Source organism: Cydia fagiglandana, chromosome 1 (genome assembly GCF_963556715.1).
Source record: "Cydia fagiglandana chromosome 1, ilCydFagi1.1, whole genome shotgun sequence".
Taxonomy (NCBI): Eukaryota; Metazoa; Arthropoda; class Insecta; order Lepidoptera; family Tortricidae; genus Cydia; species Cydia fagiglandana.
The window spans coordinates 7959956-7981568 of NC_085932.1; the positions used below are offsets into that span (position 1 = coordinate 7959956).

The 21613-nt window shown below is 37.5% G+C and overlaps 2 protein-coding genes and 1 long non-coding RNA gene across 3 annotated transcripts in view; 2 read left to right on the plus strand and 1 right to left on the minus strand.

Moving 5' to 3' along the window:
• The window catches only part of LOC134663292 (uncharacterized), a 30240-nt gene extending 26299 nt beyond the window's left edge, over window positions 1–3941 (plus strand). Inside the window, exons 10-11 of the mRNA XM_063520028.1 lie at window positions 3192–3358; window positions 3825–3941. Of these exons, the coding sequence (XP_063376098.1) occupies window positions 3192–3358; window positions 3825–3919 (262 nt within the window). The 3' untranslated portion in view covers window positions 3920–3941. The remainder of the gene's footprint in view (window positions 1–3191; window positions 3359–3824) is intronic.
• An 827-nt stretch (window positions 3942–4768) lies between these two features.
• The window catches only part of LOC134663343 (acyl-CoA Delta-9 desaturase), a 33306-nt gene continuing 16461 nt past the window's right edge, over window positions 4769–21613 (minus strand). Inside the window, exons 2-6 of the mRNA XM_063519709.1 lie at window positions 20438–20568; window positions 19896–20101; window positions 19115–19300; window positions 17757–17863; window positions 4769–5024 (exon numbers count right to left, since the gene is read on the minus strand). Coding sequence (XP_063375779.1) covers window positions 4828–5024; window positions 17757–17863; window positions 19115–19300; window positions 19896–20101; window positions 20438–20568 — 827 coding nt within the window. The 3' untranslated portion in view covers window positions 4769–4827. The remainder of the gene's footprint in view (window positions 5025–17756; window positions 17864–19114; window positions 19301–19895; window positions 20102–20437; window positions 20569–21613) is intronic.
• LOC134663499 (uncharacterized) lies at window positions 15969–16567 on the plus strand. The gene is made up of 3 exons (XR_010098147.1): window positions 15969–16143; window positions 16184–16393; window positions 16426–16567. It is a non-coding gene; the product is annotated as an uncharacterized LOC134663499 (long non-coding RNA).

Here is a 21613-nt window from a genome sequence, read left to right on the forward strand (position 1 = left end):
GTACAGGTCGTTGAGCCAGGCGCGAGGGCGCCGCGCTCTGCGTGAGCTGGCGGTGCCGTCCACGCGGGCCCACCTCGCGTTCCCGCCGCCTCTTCGCTCGCCCGACGCTCGTCAGGTAACCATGACGTTTTAAATTTGATTGTATGGGGACACCTTTTTGGCGGCCGGTTTGTGTGACTCTTAAGCAAAGTGCTCGAGCAGCCGGTACCGTTGCGATGGGAGTTTAAACTCTCCTCAGGAAAGTTTCCTGGCATAACCTTATCACTGACCTTGCTTGCTTATGAAAAGAAGTTTTACTCGTACTTGGTATCTGAATATTTTAGCTGATTTTAGCACAGAACTGTGTATTTGAACTGTGAAATTATCGGAATTTATAATCACCAGAACTTTGTCCTCTAGATAGTCAAATATTCACACGGATCATATTTCGAACTAGACCACGCAGTGCAGCAAATACTTGTCTTACGCTTGTTTTTAAAAAGTAATATGTCACTGTACCTACGTACCGCTTCGTACGTTTATCTATAGGTATATAAATGCTCTGGTATAAACGTTCTGGTTGCCAAAATTTGGCGTTGACCATTCATTTAGGTACCACAAAACATGTGGCGCTGTAATGCGCCATCTAGTTAAGCCGTCAAACTCGGGCAAGATTTTTTTTCTTACACTTTACAATCAATTACTCTTTAGCTCTGTCATGACTTGAATGCAAATGTATGAGCTTTGGATAAGTTGATCTTCTAGTAAACCAGTAGATATTATTGATTACTCCAGCGTGTTTTCATTCCAGCCCTAACAATTTCAGTCTATGGTCTGTGGCTATTACGTGCTCTATCAACGACGTGCGATCTCAGCCATGCAAGTTTATGATACACTATACTAGCCGATTGACACTTCGTCTTTCCCAGTGTTCAACACCCACACAGCTCAATATTCCTTGCCGTACCCGGCAATGGCGACTCCATCAACAATTCTTATCCGGATTATGAAATGACCTAATGTGGCTCACAAAACCAAACTTTGTCTTGAAGATGCGGTCACACGATGCGCAATAGAGTTGTCACCAAGAGCTTGGCCACGAGTAGTCTGCTTTTAGAAAAGGTACGGCGGCACTGTGTACAGTCAGCGTCAAATATATTGTAGCAGCCAAAGATGGCCAAATAGTTCGTCACACCGTCCAAAATATATGGTGTAACGAACTATTGCAGCTATACGTCAATATAATTATATTTAGTGGTTACTTTACTAACCAACAGAGTGCATGTGGAGTGATGAAGACTCCTTTACAAATTCGCGGCCTTGCTGCGGGAACTTTAGGTATTTCTTCCTAGTATCTATCTAGTTATCAACTTATTACGACCTCTAACTAGTAACTAGATTCCATTAGCACCAACCACCAACCTAGCACGTGCAATTCGTGCTAATGCAACCTAGTAACTTATGTTGACGAAACTTGCGTTGTCTCGACGGGCTGTGTTAGTTTACTAGGTACCTATATATAATTTATAAAATTTATGACGTGTCACGGTGGGTATCTTTTATAGGTTTTAACCTTCGAGCAACACCGGCTTCTTTACGGAGGGGCCCATGCGATTGATGCGATATCTTACCGTACAAATCTTTCTGTCATTTTTTGCGGGGGGAAAGGTGCACACAGTCGCACTTCTCACACACTTACATACAAAATCCAATCTGTAATGACGACACAAATACATAGAAAATGACACACATCAAAGACAAATCTTGCAAACCTCGATCTATTCTGAGAGATAAGAAGTCGGATTTGTCGCTCGACCGATCCGCAATTTGTACTGGGCGAGCAGGGCGAGCAAAATCAATAAATCCAACAATTACATGAGACTAAAATATAATAATTGTGTTTAAATGTAATTAAACGTATGATATGTAAAATAAATATTACATGTGAAAAGTAACACCTTCTTTTTGTAAATTTGTTGCCCCAGACCTCTTTTTACGACAAAAAACCGAGCAATTAGGCATTTTTTTCTGCTGCTGTGTTCACGCGCGCGTCTGGACTCGGTCTAGTGAAAAATCCGAGCGCAACTAGTTTTATTACGCGCGGTAGATCAGTTGATCTTGTACCTAGGCAGAGGGGAAATAGTGCGAATGCCGCCTCCCTTCCGTGTTGCTCGAAGGTTTCAACACCTATTTTGTTAGCAATGAAGTATTTATTTATTGAAACCCTGAAATTCATAACAATTGAACGCTTTTAGTATCGTAAAACCTTTTGGAATTCTGCTGTTGTACCTATCCGTTTTGTTGTACTGATCTCTCCATCAATGTCATACTAAGACCGCCTCTTCAATAACGTTTTTGGGGATATTGAGTGTCGAACTGTCGATCGACAAAGGAGACATATAAAGGAGATAGCACGCACCCAACATCTATTAATCATGACATGTATGTATTTGGTATGACTGTCTTCTGAAAGGTTATATCGTCGGTTTAACTCGCAAACCTCTTTTCACCATTTCAAGGAAATTAGCTGGCAATGACTAAAGTTGCAAATCTCTTAACTAATTTAAGAGGAGATAAGAGATTTGCGATTTTAGCCGACGATATGATATGCCAATAGCGGCCTTAAATGTTTTAGAAAATTAAAAACATTGGTGATAAAAATTCGGACCCGAAAATTGCGTCTGGGCTGGTTTTAGTCGATGTAAATACCTACTTAATTCACAACCAAAAATAAGGCTGTAGTAGGTGAATACCGACCTAATAGGGTCATAGGTGGTACACAAAATTTGTCTCTTTTATACCCGAAAGTTGATTCTAACCTTTGGGTATAAAAGAGACAACTTTTGTGTACCTATGACCCGAAAAAGACGTAAGTAGTAGGTAATACGTATGTACAGTACCTTAATGCAAATCAAATTACAGACTAGAAACCTACTACGGCTACTACACGAACAACGACTATATACAAAGCTACTGAGCTTCGTAGTAGAAACTCCTCAAATAATACATTTAATATACAATGGGGTTGGCAACTGTCAAAGGTTTGCATAGATGGCGCCATCATAGCTTGCCCCTTTTTCTATGAGATTTGGCTTAAAGAGCTTGCATCCAGGGTATTAAAAAACAAAAATTGACACAATTCTAGGGATAGACAGGGCAAGCTATGATGGCGCCATCTGCGCCAACCCCATTACGTGATGATGATGATTTAGTTTGCTGTTGTTGCGGAGCGGCGGAGCAATGGCGCGGTTGCAGGCGGCGCTGGTGCCGGGCATGCCGCGCTGCGCGCCGCCGCCCGGGTTCGCGTCCGCGCGCGCCGCCGACGTGCGTTCTGCGCTCATCCTCCTCGTCATTGGACTCGTCACTGCCCTTTTATTAGGTAAGTGCGCAAATACAGTGGGTTGTATGGCGCGGCGCCCATTTTCAAACAAATGCAAGCGGCATCAGTGCGCGTTGCTCAAATGTGTGGTACTACACAGCATGTCCACGGATGATTTTATTATTTCTTTTGCGGTACATATTCATGAAAAGAAATGTACTTTTATGTACTTACGTTTTTAAAAACTGCACTCGCACGGTTTTGGCATAGCGACATACAGGTTGTGGTCGTGCTGAGTAGATACTCCCTGGCTCGACCACACTATATTAAAGGTTAATTTAATGGTCAAATGAATACAAAACAAATGTACTCAAATTGTACCATCTACAAGCACATCAAAATGTGATAGTGGTACTGCAAAAATCGCTGTCATGATTGAAATGCACGTAACCAACAGTTCGCAATGTAACTTTCTATTTTGAATGCTAACTAATATAGTTGCTAATATATTGAAAAACTTTTTCAGGTATGGGTGAATACTTTTGGAAAAATCGCAAACAGTTCCAAAAGATTACGGCCCGCAGCTTCGGACTAATACTAAATCGGATCAGATTTGATTAGTTTGGTGGTTGCATGAAAATATATATTGGTTTAAGTTAGTAATTTATTGTAGTCAATAAATTGGGACATAAGTTGACTAGTTGGAATAGTCTGTGTAATATTTAACGTCATGCAAGTGTAGGTACTGCACACATCCCTACCATCCATACCTACTAACTATAGGTACATACTATATATCCCTACTAATCCTACTATAATATTATAAATGCGAAAGTATCTATGTCTGTCTGATGAACTGAACCGATTAAGATGAAATTTGCTATCGGGATAGTTTGAGACGCGGGAAAGGTCTTAGGCTAGTTTTTTTATCAATTATCGTCATCATCCCACGCAGACAAAGTCGCCGACAGAAGCTATTGCATTATTTAAGGGAACTTTTATAAGTTTCTTTAGTTTACTAGGTATTTATTATAAGAGTAGTATTATATATTAATTTATGTATGTATTCACTTGTTGCTTCGGGTTTTTATAGACAAACAAAAAAACATACAACCGAATTGTAACCTCCTCTTTTTGAGTTTTGGAAGTCGGTTAAAAATATTCAGAGGCGTATTCTGTAATAGGTATTATATTGTAATACAAGTAGGTTATGAATTAATTTGATCTGGATTTGTTATGGATATGATCTTTCAGGGTCAAAAGTGACGTTTCTGGTTTGTAGAAAGTAGGAAGTGGTTCATAGTGAAGTCATAATTATCATAAGATTAGGTTCATAGTACACTGTATTTATTTATTTATTTATAGTCAAACGCGGTGAAACTAAATAAAAGTGTGTAAAAATGTAATTGCAAATTGTAGTATTTTCTCCTAAAATGTTGTTTCGTGTATATTACCTAATTGATACAGCTCTTTGGTGTCATATAATTTATTAATAAATTAGTAAATGATTTAAATTACAATTATTATTTCTAACCTCTCCTCAAGAAGTGATCTTCTGGGAGTGTTTGATGTGTGACGGCGTCAGCGATGCAAGTCTTCAAAGGGCGTTTGGACTCGGCGGCGGCTTTCAGGGCCTGCTGCATGGTGCCCTGCTCTATAGTGTTTAGGTCTGTGGCTAGGCCCAACGCCGCCCACACTCGGATGAAGGCTGTCGAGCAGCCACAATCTGAGAAAAGAAAATGGTTTTCGAGTGACTTAAGGTTTTCAAATGTATAAATGCAACACTGTTAACTGATAGATAGTCGCAAGATAGTCGTAAATATTTTTTATATTTTATTGATAAAGATGTTTATATGACATTACAGTTAAACCAATGCGTCACGAAACTTAGACTAAAAACAATAACAGTACTTAAAACAGCAACAATTATAGCACATTACATTAGCATAGACTAATATTGTAATGTTTTATTATTTATATTGGATACAATATTAAAACTAAAGTTAAATCTATTGGATAGTTGAGCACCTAGCATCCATCGCCTCACAGAATCTCAAGCATTCACTATACACAGCCTGTTCATCGCCACGCAAATAGGTCGCACTTAGGTGTCGATGGTATTCAGATAATGGTATTCGGATGACTTAACACGTTCCCTGTGCATGTATCATTATGTGTAGCATTTAACCCTACAATGCATGACTTTTTTGTTTATGGAAATAAAATTATATGTGATAAATATATGTGTTTACTATTAGGGAAAAATAATAAAAAAAATACCCAACGCATATTTTGGAAAATAGAAGGTTTTTTATCTGTGTTCCATATGTGGAACACTATGCATTAAGGTATAGAGTATATACATTTAAAAATATATCGCACATTTTCGTTTTTACATATTCCATTTCTTTTTGTAATGCTATCAACAGTTTTTATGGATGTGGATTGCTTTTAAGTGACTTTTGTGGATTTAGCGGCTTTGAATGATGTTTTTGACGAGATTTTTGTAATTTTACTTAGTCCTGATGAGGCCAGCTTGAAGCTCTACTGGTGATGTATTACCAGCATCAGCATTCCAAAAACTTCTGGTATTGTAGGTTGACTTTACAGAATTAAAGTGTAGGACGTGCAGATGATCATGGAACACATTGGTGACCTATTATTGAACTTGATACCAACTCCGAAATTCTGACAGGTGATTCCGATGTATGGAGTTGTGATATATAGTTAAAAATAAGTCATATGTAACTGGCGTCAGCTCAACTAACTCAGGACATGACGACCGACTATTTTCTGAGTCGCTAAATTTTTCAGAAGCCTGATTTATTGTTACCCGCATTATTTCAAAGACGAATTCACTATCGGCACTCTAATATCCCATCATCCAGATCCCGATCATCTTTACTTGCAAAGGATTGATAAAAATGATAAATAATGCTCAGCGGAAACAAACTAAAGAAATATATTAAATTAAATAGACTCATAAAAAAAAACCAAAACTTGTCTAAAATAAATAAATTGTTTTTTAAAAAATTTAGATTTTGTAAAATTAATGTTAATTTAGTGGATAAGTTAGATTTTTATTCTACCCAGTTAGAAAATAGTCAACTGCAATATGAAACCGACACACAGACTTTAAAATTAAAAATTCAGAGTTTGGAGGATTCCATAGAATCCTTAGAAAATATAAATGAGAGTTCTAAAAAGGTGATTAATGAATATTCTTTGGCCATGGATGATTTAATATCCCAGATTAAGCTTAATTCAGAACGGTTTGAGTCACTGACCAATGCCCAGTCATGTACTTGTAAGCAAGTGACTGAACATTCGTCGACCAGTTTGCTCGACCTAAGCCTGTGTGACGGTTTACCACAACAGCATGTAAATGATAATAGCTCCTTCCACACTACACAACAAAGCACACCTAAACCTAATGTTATTATGTATTCTGATGAAATTGGAAGCAATATGAGCTCATTTTTAAGCTTTTACCTAAAGGGACTTAGTACAATCAGCAATTGTCTGCCTCACAGTAGCTTTGAAAATATCTTAAAACAAATTTTAAATGACAGTAATATTAATTCTAAGACAACACTGCTTATTCTTATGGGGAATAGGGGTAATGTGAACAAAAATAATTTAATTAAATACTTTGAACAGTTAAACTCGCTTGCAGTGCATGAAATTATTTTTTTCACATTCCCCTATTGTGAGCAAATGTCAGAGGCAGAAAATACCACTAGACATAAGTTAAATATATCTCTATATAATCTTTGTACATATAGTAGTAAGTTTAGCATAATTGACACTAACAATTTTGTTAGTAAATACCATATGCCTATGGTGTTTTTGACTAAAGGCAAGTGTTGCCTTTCAAATTATTATAAAAGACAAATAGCTTTATCGCTATCCTATTTACTTGACATTTCTGCCAAGAATTTGGCAGACAATTCTGCTCCTATTGAGCAGCCCAGTATGAACTTGGAATTGGTTCCAGTCATAACCAATGATTTAATAGATTTAAACTAGCTGTTAAGACAAAAGATTCTGTCTCTGGCAATTTAGTTTTAAATAAATATAATGAAAAATACTGCAAACATGGAAAGTATATCCACCTGGTGCATCAAAATATTCAATGTATTAGAGGAAAAAATTTGCAGATTGAACTTTTTTTGAATGATTTTAATATTGATATTTTATGTCTTACTGAACATTGGTTACATAATAATGAATTAATGCCCCAATTTAATAATCACCAGGCGGGAAGTTCGTTCACCAGACTTAGTTCCATACATGGTGGGTCATTAATTATATTAAATAGTCAGTTAAAATTTAAGGAACGTAAGGACATTGTATCCATGTCTGTTGAACGGACTATAGAACTAAGTGCAGTTGAATTAGAGCAATTTATTGTTGTCTGTGTGTATAGGCCGCCATTAAGTAATTTTGAATTATTTGAAAACATAATGGAATCTGCCCTACGTAAAATATCATCTTCTAGTAAGAAATTGCTTATATGCGGCGACTTTAATGTAAATATTATGGAAAATTCAACAATGTCTTGTAGATTATTGAATCTTTTTAAATCTTGTAATCTCAACCACTTGTTTATGGAGCCCACTAGAGTGACTGCTACTAGTGCAACCTGTATAGATAATATTTTCACAGATATTTTTCCTATTGCTAAAAAAGTTATCAGCAATTTAGAATCTGACCACTTAGGTCAATTAATGGTATTTGAGGCATTTAGGAAAAATACCATGAGAAAACAAATAACTTTTGTACCAGTAACCTCGGACCGCGTGGAAAGAATGAAGCTAAGTTTAGTTCAGGCGCTAACCTTTTTGTCTTCCGATATGAGTCCTAATAGTATGTATAATTCATTCTTTCACACTTTTATGAATCATTATAATGCGATATTCACCTCAAAATCGGTCGTAGTTAGTGGTGCATCAGTTTTTAGTGAGTGGGCTACTGCGGACTTACATCAAAGAAGACGTGAACTGTATGCCTTATATGAGGAACGGCGGTTTAATCAGAGTGATGAATTTAAAGAACATGTGAAGGCGTATTCGAAGAAGTTTAAAGTAGATTGTCATATAGCTAAGCGAAATTATCTAAGTCAGAAAATAAAAAGTAGTTCAGACATTATTAAAGCAACCTGGAAAGTAATAAATGTGGAGACTGGTCGTTCGAAACACACAATTAAAGAACTTAAACTAAACATTGATAACAAAATTATAGATTCTAATTTAGAAGTAGCTACAGAATTTGAAAAATTTTTCACCTAGGTACCAGTATCTACAACTAAGGATTTAAATTCATCACCCTCATCTGCTGTTACATTATTAAAAGATAACGCTCCAGAGTGTTGTGGAGACCTTCATTTTGAACATGTTTGTACCTCAGATGTAATAAAGGCGTTTAAATCAATTAATGTCAAAAAAACTAGTGACCTCTGGGGAGTCTCTGTCCATGCTGTCAAATCCTTAGTAGAAATTGTAGCGCCTGACTTGGTAGTTATATTTAACAACAGTTTTGATTGCGGCGAGTTTCCTGATCTAATGAAACATAGTAAAGTAATTCCTTTATTTAAATCTGGTAGCAGCTCTGACCCCACTAACTTTAGACCGATATCTGTGCTACCAACATTTAGCAAGATTTTTGAAAAATTAGTTCTTTCTCAATTAGTTCGACATTTTAACGTTAATAATTTGATGCATAATAAGCAGTTTGGTTTTACACGGGGTCGCTCAACAACCGATGCTGGTGTTGAGCTAATTAAGCATATTTTCGATGCCTGGGAGGAGTCACGAGATGCTTTAGGTGTCTTCTGTGATTTATCTAAGGCCTTCGACTGTGTTTGTCATGAAACATTAATCAGGAAACTTCATTATTACGGCGTTAGAGGATCGGCACTGAATTTACTTAAGTCCTACTTAAATGGTAGAATACAAAGGGTCGATGTGAATGGACAGCGATCACCTGGGTCATTGGTCTCTATGGGTGTACCACAGGGGTCAATATTGGGGCCTTTCCTGTTCCTTATCTACATAAATGACTTGCCATTCCTTGTTAAGACCCACCATGATATAGTATTGTTTGCAGACGACACCTCACTTATTTTCAAAGTCAAACGACAGCAACAAGCTTACAATGATGTAAACAATGCTATTTCAAAAGTAGTAAATTGGTTCAATGTTAATAATTTAATGTTAAATGAGAAAAAAACTAAATGTATTAAGTTTGTCACTAGTAGTAACGTAAGGCATGTGCAAGCAAGTGTCATTGTGAAGGATGAGGAATTGGAATTAGTTGATAGTACAGTTTTTCTTGGTATAACTTTAGATTCTAAACTCCAGTGGGGTCCCCATATTGCTACTCTTTCGAATAGACTGAGCTCTGCAGCTTTTGCAGTGAGCAAAATCCGTCAGTTAACTGATGTGAAAACAGCTCGATTAGTATATTTTAGTTACTTCCATAGCATTATGGCATATGGTATTTTACTGTGGGGCGGTGCTTCAGAGATAAATACCATTTTTGTTCTGCAGAAGAGGGCTATTCGAGCAATATACAAAATGAACCATAGAAACTCACTTAGAGATAAATTTAAGGAAATTGACATAATGACAGTGCACTGTCAATACATTTATGAGAATATTCTGTATGTACATAAAAATATTGTAAATTTTAGGAAAAATTGTGAAATCCATAATATTAATACTAGAAATAAACATAAGTTCGCAGTGCCCTTCACTCGGCTCCATAAAATTAAAAAATCATTCATGGGTAATTGTGTAAGATTTTATAATAAACTTCCAAACCATATTACTGAATTATCTATTAATAAATTTAAGAATTATGTAAAGCGTAAACTTATTTCCAAAGCTTATTATACCACACAGGACTACATGAATGATAATACAACGTGGGATTAATTGTTATTCGAAATGATTATTTATTTATTTGATTATTGATGAGGAAATGGATATTCCGATGTAATATTATCTACTTGTTTGTTACTTATGCTTTTTTTTGACATTTAGATTTTATTCTAGAAATTCTAGACTAGTATTTTTTTATACAATTTTTTTTTAATGTTTGACGATCCTTTTGTGAAATTCTTAGTGTTAAATTTGACATGTATAATAATCCAATTTTATTATGGAATAATATTAACATCAATAAATTGCTCTGATAATTAGATTAAGATTAATTACGATTCATAAGAGCTTGTTGCTAGGCCTACATGAATAAAGTATATTTTGATTTGATGATTTGATTCATTATCTGCATTCCGTAAGGATTTACTTTCGCATCGTCTAAAAACTGTTCATAATTATTAATTAATCAGCTGTTGTGAGCTCTAAACAAAGGTTAACGATTTTGAGCCTTATGCCTTGGACAGAAGTTCTCAAATGTATACATATTTTAACGTGAGTGTGCCGTAAAACCATAAATAACCGTTCCTACAGATTACGCCAAACTAAAACTTATGCCAACGTAATAAAGACTCTGACAGGTGCAAGCGTTCCTTACTTGTTTTGTGTAAGCAATATGAACCTCAATGCATGGTGTGCCATATCGGGAACGTTCAGTGGCGGATTTCCCATAAGGCACAGTAGGCCCGGGCCTAGGGCGGCAAGATATTAGGGGCGGCAAATTGTGACAAAAAATAACTCAAAATTAGACCAGTGGCCTATTTTATAAAGCTACAAGTTACAATTTACAAGCGGAAGTCTCTTTCCAACCCTATGTGTTAAAAAGAGACTTCCGCTTGTAAATTGTAACTTGTAGCTTTATAAAATAGGCCACAGGCAACAAATTCTCAAAAAAGTACCTATAGAGGGAAATGCTTGCAACACAATTTTTGACTTTGTACCTATTTTTATTTGAACTATCTAGGAGGTGAACATATCAAAAGTCCCCGGCCGTAGCCCTTGAGCCAGGGGAAGAGAGAGGTCTCCGAAACTGCCGGACCAATTAAGTTGAAATTTGGCACACATATGTAAGTTTGTGACCCATAGATGGACTTGTAACGTAAATAATAGTACCTACATTGTGCAACATGGGGTGTAAGTTGAATATTGCAAACGAGAGTAAGTTAAATCGCGACGGCTTGCCGGAGCGATTTATAGGCTCGAGTTTGCAATATTATTACGCCCCGAGATACACACAATGTTTTCATCACACTTGCGATACAAAAAATAAGTTTAAAGACAAAAAACTGTTAATTATGGCACTAGAAACTTCATAACTCCCTAGGGAAAACGAAATTTCTATAACTCCCGCTACGCCTACGTGCAATTCCACATTTACTGAGCGAGTGTGATGAAAATGAATTTTAAATATGGCCTCCATATTTTGGGGGGTAAATGAGAAAATTTAAAAATAAAGTTTTTCAAACTATATCGTGTTACGTATCAAATCAAAGAGCTCATTGTAAGAATCTCAGATTTTTTTTATAATTTTAGGATAAATAGTTTAGCAGTTATTCAAGAAAATAGTTTTTAATGTTTTTGTAGGTACATGAAAGTCAATGTTATTGGTAAAACTGTCACTTAAAATGAATAAGTATTTGCTTATTAGTGTTCCGTACAAAACTTTGTTTACGGAACACTTATGGGATCACTTCGGTCTTGCAAATCAGTTAAATACGTTTTTCTCAGAGACCGTTTGACATAGATACCTAAAATTTGGAACAGTTATAGCAATTACCACCACTCATATTGTAAATAAGTCAAAACTGCTTATTTCTTATTAAAGGGGGAAATTTAGGGGGTTGAGAGGGGTAGGCTGAAACTTTTTTCATTTGTAAGAATCGTGTGGGGTACCATTAGAAAGCTTGCAAAAAATTGAGTCGATGGACTGATTTTGACTTCATTTTAGACTGCAATAGTTTCGTCAAAAAATGCATTTAAAGTTGCAAGTTTTCATACAAAAATTTTCACCTCTGTCCTGGCGATTTTCGCGAAAACTATAGCTAACAGGCAGCTGACCAGTCAATACCCAACTTAAAGAAGCATGGAGACGGCGGGAAAATTATCAGCTTAACTTTATCTTTATTAGTTTTTCAACTGCAGCTTGACCTTTGGTTGCTTAGGGCTAGCTAACTGATGCTTACACTGGTCAATTCATATTAGGCGAGAAACATCCTTAGTTAAAACTTTGGCATTGAAATTTATGACTTATGTCTTTGACACAAAGTTTAATTCTGCTTGCTTATTTTTGTGGGATATTTAATTTTATCTCAATAGCCTACTATAAGTATGAGAGAGATCTACAAAATACGACCTTATTATATTGCAATTAAGTTTCAATTTCGAACGGGCTTTCCAACCAATGGACTAGCATCTCAAAAATCTGAAAAATTCAAATTAAGAATTCCGTTCTTGACTGTCGTTGTGTTTTTTTTTTCCACAATAGGACACATAGAGTTAGTAAGGCGTATAGAGATAATAAAGTCATTTAATATTTATGAACAGCTTTGGCCTCATGTATAGATTTTATTGAGAGTATCTGATTCGTCGAAACAATATACACAATATTCCTTTTCATTAAGTACCATTACATTTCTGTATTAATTGTATAATTATAATATCTATTAATTATATTCAGTACTTATGTATATTTTTGAACGGATCGGTGAGCAACAAGATTCAGTGCTATAACCGCGAAAATAGAAGTTCGCAAATTTATAGCATTTTTCTATGTCACTCTAATTACGCCTTCATTGGAGTAAAAGAGAAAGATCCCCGCAAATTGCGAATTTCGGTTTTCGCGGTAGCCCCTCAGTCCTGTTACGAGAAAATAATTTTGGAAGCCATTAATAGTATATGACAGTTAAATATCACAGTTTTTAGAAACAAAGGTAAAATTGACGAAATATTTAAAGTAAGCCGATCTTGTTTTTTAGCAGTTCTAAATAAAATTAAAGTCTATATATATGGCATAGAACTAGAAACAAAATCAAATAAAAAATAATAATGAGTTCTAAATTAAAATTGAAGGAGTATACATTTAAGGTATTATAGGCCAAGCGCGCACCACGATATTAATTTTTGCGACACGATTTTAGAATCGCGCTGTAAAATATCGTTTATTAGTTTAAGTATATCGCAGAAAATTCACTGCGCGCACTGCGATGAAAAAGTCGACGATTTGTTCATTCTCAACATGGATTTCGTACCAGTCGCTTGTCATGAAACGTGTCTTTAATATGCGATTGCTGTATGACTTTGAGCATTTATAACACAAAGGTGATCCCCGTCTATTTCCATAATTAAATGGTCAACATCTAGCGTCTCATTTTGAGACTCCATTGGAGATGCAGGTGTCGAGATGTTGGGGTTTGGAGAGCGAAATGCCGACTGAGGTCCGGCCGGGGTGCGATTTTATTATCATAGTGCGCGCGGGGCCGTACAACTCCGCATGCTGCAATCACTTTGCGACAATCGCGGAAAAATGTGACAAATCACAATTTTAAAATCGCTGCGATTTTTTTGTCGCATATGCGCGCACTAAAAACACATACGTTGCATTTCTGCGACAAAATTATCGCAGGACAAAAAATCGTGGTGCGCGCTTGGCCTTACTCTAAATTATTATAATACATCAAGCATTCGCGAGATGCTCGACTTCGGTATTCAAACACAAAGCAATAGTACAAGAATCTAACTAAATGCAAAGGCCGAAGGAGCAATTCGAAGATCCGAAGCGTCCGACAGACGCGCGCCTCCCGTAACTTTTCCAAGTATTTTTAAGTACAAGTGTCTAAGTCGCAAGATCCAAAGGCTGAAGTCGCATTGGGCCGAAAGCCCGAAGCATCCAGGAGGTCAGTTCTAAACACAGGTAATTAATACAAGTGTCTAAATGCGAAGGCCGGAGGCCGAGCTCCGCGAAGGGCCGAAGGCCCGAAGCCTGCAAGATGTCAGTGGTTAAACACAGAACTGACAGCCTGGACGCTTCGGGCCTTCGGCCCTACGCGGAGCTCGGCCTTCGGCCTTCCCATTTAGATACTTATACTATTGTTCTGTGTTTAAGTACTAACATCCTGGACGCTTCGGGCCTTCGGCCCTACGCGGAGCTCGGCCTTCGGCTTTCGCATTTAGACACTTGTACTATTGTTCTGTGTTAAAGCACTGACATCCTGGACGCTTCGGGCCTTCGGGCTACGCGGAGGTCGGCCTTTGGCCTTCATATTTAGACACTTGTACTATTGCTCTGTGCTAAAGCGATGACATTTTGCTAAAGCTCGGCCTTCGGCCTTCGCACTTAGACACTTTGTACTATTGTTCTGTGTGTGTAGTTGAATACGGTATCCTAAAAACAGGCAAACAACCCCTGTAAAATGTAACGATGCGAGCGGTACGGCTACCATCAGTTTGGCATTGACATAAACGCTACCGTGGGCGTGAACGTAATTTACTTTCTATGCATCTCGCTCGTACTGACATATTAGTGCGAAAGAGATATACCTATAGGAAGTAAATTACGTTCACGATATCGTTTATGTCAATTCCAAACTGATGGTAGCCGTACGGAACACTAAATGCCTCGAGCTATCTCGGACTTGGCCAAATTATTTTTTTCATAAAACCTATGTTCCTATCATCATGTCACAAGGACGTTTAGTTTCTAAGATATAATAAGCGAAAAACCGAAAAATGTGACTTTCAAACCAAAGCCCCCAACTTTTCATATGTTCACCTCCTAACGAGTCCAAAAAAGTTACTAAGTAAAAAATGTGCCAAGCATTTCCCTCTATAATATATCTTTCCGTTGCCTGATCTAAATGTAGTCAATATGATGGGTGCTGATGCTGAGAAAGGGGCGGCTACAAGGCTTGGGGCCTAGGGCGGCAAAGACTGCAAATCCGCCACCGGGAACGTTTGAAAAATATTGCTTGACGCTATCTAAACGTTGCAAAACTATAAAATTAAACTTACCATTGAGTAATATACAGATTAACAGTCACAATATATATTTTTTCTTATTCTTTAACTTTAAAATGATTTTTTTGTCGCACTTCGAAACTTGTCAAAACTGATTTTTGCACCAACTTCCGAAATTTGACCGATTGTCCGTCACCATGGATATTTACTGCTACCTAGCGGCAACACGCCGAACTATTATAGTAGCCTTGAGTGTAAAGTAACCTTCAAGGTATAATAGATGTCGCTGCCTACCTGAATCTTGACGCAATTCGCACATATTTCGGTTGTGCCATACCTATATGGAACTGTATGCATTGTAGGGTTAAGAGTACATATGATACGTGCATGCACCACTAATGATACATGACCCCATATAAACTTAAAGCACTGCCAAAATTTACACGTGTGAGCTAGGTCTTTTTAATTTGCATGCACATACTGGCTATGATCCTTTTGACAAAAAACATGTTGCACGTGTGGACTCAATTTTTGGTTCCTAGGTACACAGGGAACGTGTTAAGATTCAAAATGCATAATGCAACACTGTTAAGTGCAAGAGTGGTGCAAGATAGTCGAGCATAATATATTACAATGTTTGATGAATTGCGTTCGGCAATAGATAAATATGGGAGATTTTATGAGGTTTAATTTGGGAGAGTCAAATTCTGTTATTAACCCTTTACCAGGCGAAGGGATATATTCCTCCGACATCTTATATCTGTTATCGTAGTTTTAACTCCAAACCTCCTACAAAATATTTTCAATCAATCCCTGAAAATAGTATTTTATGATCTTCATTCACAACACGCTTCTAAATCGCATAATATATCTTTGGCAGCCGTTTAAATTCACTTGAACTCTAATTTCAGTAAACTACGGAGAAATTCGAACACTTTCCCTACACTACGTGTACCCGTGTGTGTAATTTCTATGAAACAGAAGTACATAGGTCGAACAATTTTGTAATATTTTGTAGATTTTGAGTGTTGAAAGGTAATGTAATCGTAAACATTGCTAAATATTCATGCATTATTGTGTATGACCAGAATTATAATGTGGGTTGACATTATCCCATGGCCTTATTAGAGTTTCACTGTGCGGGAGCTATTCTTCCCATGACCCGGTAAATTGTCATGTCATGTCATAAAAACTCACGTAAGTAATAAAACTATTTTTGTGTTCAACCTAGAGCGATTCAGTGATTGATATAATGTTTCGTAGTAGATTTGGAGTTAATCCCTGACTATGATAACCGATATAAGATGTGGCAGGAATATATATCTCTTCGCCTGATCAAGAATATAATAAGACAAAATCGAGTATGATAGTTAATTACTTAGACTGGCGATGGGATACCCGTAACCCACATTTTTATTTCTGGTTTATAGGAACATCTCCGACTTTCGTAAATACATTTTTTACAAGGCGTTCAATACGGTTGTAACAGTATATACAGTACCTATGAAGACAGGCTAGTTCTTAGGGGCCTGGTAAAGGGTTAGTATTCATACCTACTCGTAGTGACATCACAACGTTTTAATGTATGAATAAAATTAACTTGTTTAAGTGTTTTTTTAAGATTTTAACTTTTTTTACATTATAAGCCTAATGCTATACGATCCAACATTTTTCTCGGTTAAATAACCAAGAAATAAATGTTGGATTGATGTATACATAATCACAGAATAAATAATAGTACAAGGTACAGAAGACTCACTCTCTAACAAAACGCGTCTGTCACGATCAGCACAGATATGGCCGCTAGGTGGCGACAGCGCCACGCGCGGCTTATGGCAAACCCCAAAATTGGAGCCGAACGGATGTACTTTTAGCTACCTGTAGCGAAGCGACGAAATCGCTGAGTGAGACACGCCTGACATAATTATACATTTGACATATGTAGGTAGTATAATAGGATAATATATTATAGTACGACCAAAATAGTTCAATGACTCTGGCAAACAAAGTAAAAATTTATTCCTAAGTCTCGGAAATATGTAAGCCGGAGGATAAATATTTTTTGCGTTGTTAGTTAGTCCCTCTATCCAGGAGCAATATTGGCATAGTTTGTTAGAAGCTAGGTACATTGTGTTACTTTGTACTAACATGCTTAATAAATTTAGCCCATTATGAAAAAGGTTATAAGCCCCTTTTCATAATTCTATCACAAAAATGCATGTTTAGTCAAAGCACCAATAAAGAAAATCATCAATCAACGATTGACACGAAAAGGTAGATTCACCCAAGTAATTTGTACCTATAGTTCGTTTTTTTAGCATTAGAAAGAGCTTGGAAGAAGGTACCTAAGCGATTTTGACATGTCTTGTAATTCAAAACCGCTTTTTAAAAATCGGTAACTATTACTTATGAAAGCAGAAGAATATAAATGATCGTATTAGATTCATAAATGTTACATATGTATTTGCCGTAACTTATTTTTAAAATGTGTGTTTTCAATTAAAATACACATCAAGATTGTTTACCTTATTTCTAATGCTAAAAAAACGAACTATATATCTTACCATATGTGCCGTATTCGCCAGATTTGTAGTCGTTCGGGATCAGGTAGTGGTATTGAGGCCAAAATGTTTTCGCCAACACAAATACCGAATTTGAATCATGCGGGTATCTGTAAAAACAATTGTCAAATATTTATATTGCCAAGCGTAAATCTGCAATCCGTACAACCAATATTATCCTTACAATATTACCATCAATATTATCCGTGCACTCTTATCCAATTGAGCTACGGAAGTCTACCAGAACCTCGCAAATCTTTCCATTCCTTCGCTTATGTTTACACGCCTTTTGGGGTCGCTTAAAGCGACGTCAACCGAAAGACGATTACCGCTCGCAGACGTATCTGCTTGTTAAATAATTGATCCCAGTGATTGACAGTAAACTTGTGCAAAATATGTAATTTGCAAAGTAAACTTCATACTTTTTAATAATATGAAGTAAAAAATATAAACCGGGACGGATTACGAACTTGTCGATAAGTAGTCTGCACTTACCTCAACATGCATTTAGTCAAAGCACAGAATAACTAATAGTACTGTCAAAGTAAAACCGTCAACAAAATACTTAGGTTTCACACGGTACGAATACTGGACTAAATATCTGAATATATTTGGGGTGCAAAAGAGCAAATAACACGCTAGACTTACCAAAACAAATGAACACCCAATGAATGAAAACAGAAAAAAAAATATTTTCCCTAATTGCTCATGTTGTTTGTGTTCCGCTCTTGTTTATTCTGTTAAAAATATTTTTAATTTATTTAATGCACTATTTAGTCCTGAAGTTGGTACTTACATAATTTAAAGGCTTTTCTTCGGTCAGACATCTAAAATATAACTACGTATTTATGTGGTTATATTAGGTGTCTCGGACACTATAGATAACTACATAAATATTTTTATTTGGTGACGTCTGATAGACACTATGATTACTATGAACAAATACATAATTTTATGAAGGTACTTATTGCCGTACTCATGTCTGTGGGACACCCGCAGCTCATATCTCCCGGTATGCACCGCGTTGCCGCTCGGGCATCACTGTCCGATGCCGCGAGTCGTTTGAGGACGAACAAATAGCGCAGGAAGCCGATGACGAAGATGGAGCTCAGCACAGAGTCTTCTCAGTACTCGAGCGGTAGCAGAAGGAACAGCAGGCAGTAAAGGGTCGAGTATAACTTACTTCTCGCCGGCCTTGAGTCCCCACACGCAGACGGCGCTCTCGACGAGCCACGAGGCGTGGAGGACGACCAAATAGCGCAGGAAGCCGATGACGAAGATGGAGCTCAGCACAGAGTCTTCTCAGTACTCGAGCGGTAGCAGAAGGAACAGCAGGCAGTAAAGGGTTGAGTATAACTTACTTCTCGCCGGGCTTGAGTCCCCACACGCAGACGGCGCTCTCGACGAGCCACGAGGCGTGGAGGACGACCAAATAGCGCAGGAAGCCGATGACGAAGATGGAGCTCAGCACAGAGTCCTCCCAGTACTCGAGCGGCGCGTTGAGCGGCAGTAGGAGGAACAGCACGCCGTAAAGGACCCAGTAGAACCTGAAAGACAACCGTATTAGACGAGTAGTGTTTTGGTATCGGTTGAAAGATATCATATATTATTTATATCGTCAATTTCATTATAAGTACTTTTCTGAGATTATACTTTAATGTAATCTATGTTTTTGAGAATATTTCGTTTTTGTCGGCTGTCGCAGTTCTAACCTAACCTACTTTTCTGAGCGCCGTTCGTTTTTGTAGAAGCTCGCAGTTCTAACCTAACCTAACCCACTGCTTCGTATTTGTATAGTTCGTTTTTTTTTAGCATTAGGAATAAGGTAAACAATCTTGACGTGTCTTTTAATTGAAAAACACAGTCTAATAATAAGTTACGGCAAATATATAACAATTATGAATCTAATACGTTCATTTATATTCTTCTGCTTTCATAATTAGTAATAGTTATTGATTCTTAAAAAGCGTTTTTCAATTAAAAGACTTGTCAAGATCGCTTACCTTCTTTTAAGTTCTTTCTAATGCTAAAAAAAACGAACTATAGAAGATCGCAGTTCTAACCTACGACTATTTAATCAATCATTAGCACTTTTTTTTATTTTTGCCTCCGTCAAACCGGAGTAGGTATGATTATGCTTACTTTTTCTGAAACATGACAACGGGATCGTCGTGCAGATCCGACACGTCGATGGATTCTTTAAGCTTCTCCTGGTAGGGGCTGAGCTTGCGCATGCGCGTGAGCACGTGCGCGTACAGGAAGCCCTTCTTGTGGTTGTACGGGTCGTCGTCCGTGTCGAACGTGGCGTGGTGCAGTCGGTGGTTCTGCACCCAGTCGTATATTGAGCCCTGGAAAATTATAATGCCGCTATAATTTGAAATAGATGATGTATGTATATGTCATATAGGTATATAACGCTAGGTAGAAGAAGATAGGTATGTATAAGGAAAAAGTGACGTAGACTACCAGTGGTTAACCGGCGTCTTAGTAATCTTCATGCCTAAGCATAAATTTGCTATTGGGGGTTTTCGGGGGCGAAAAATCGATCTACCTAGGTCTTCTCTCTGGGAAAACGCGCATTTTTGAGTTTTTATATGTTTCCGTAGCAAAGCTCGGTCTCCCAGATATTTTCATTTAATTTAGGTAGATATTGGATTGTGATCACTCCCACGATCACTGCTTACCTGTCCCGCGAGGGTTTGGAACACCATGAGCGTGATCCTCAGAGCGGTGTTGGCCTTATACGAGCGGTGCGCCCACAACCGGTGGGCTCCTGTCGTCACACCCAGGATCGCGCAGGATGTCAGGGTGAGCACTGCCAGAAAAAACCAGTACAATACAGTACCTAAGTAGAGACACCTAATAAGTATTATATTTCAAATTAATGTATGCTCCGCCATTTTGAAATATTTATTTCTTAAACCTGTCAAAAATTTCAAAAGTAAAGATTGTAAATCGGCGTATAAACGGTTATAATTTTATTATAATATAACGCCGAGCGAACATGCGCTCCAACGAATAGTGCACAAACACTCTTTGTGTACCAATTTTCTAGCCCACTTAGTAGTGCTCGTAAGGCCCGTCTATACGAAGTAATATATAAGTTAATGAAAACTGGATCTTATCACTTTTAAACAAAATATAGACACACAGTCATACATTTTATAACGCGTTGCGGACCTGCACCATGCCAACCCCACACCTGACGGGTGACTATTGCGTCTAGCCAAGATGCCAATCGTTTGCACCGAACGAAACGGTAATCTCTCTCTATCACTCTTACATATTACTGTGACAGAGAAACATTAGCGTATCGTTTACTTACAGATCGAACGATTAAACGATAAAAATGTTTACACCTTTTGTATGCAAAACTTAATTGTGAAAAATTCGCTCGCTACTATAGGGTGCGTGCATGAACTATAGGGGGCAGCACACGCACAGCAGATTTTTGAGTGAGTGAAGTATATGAAGTTTATGTTTCCTATGTAGCCCACATAGCAGCGCAAACCTACTGTGCACAATGAATAAGAAAACGTACGAAAACTGTAGCTATTTAGCAGCACTTGCTTTGACAATGTACCTGTACCTACATGTTTATATTTCCGATTCAGGCCACAAGATGGCAGATCCTCTAAAGCGCGCGGTAGGATATAGTCGCTAAAAGCTCTGGTTTCCTAGCCCCCTAGGAAAGCGGTGCCGCCTCTAGCGGCCGTAATACAGCGGTGAATGACGTCACTAGAACGTTGTTTATGTAAACAAAATGGTGCGGTTTCCTAGAGCCTAGAGAACGGTGACTGAAAAAGCGAAAAGCGGTGCGGTGCCGTCTTGTGCATGACGGCCGTCTTGACGGCATTGAT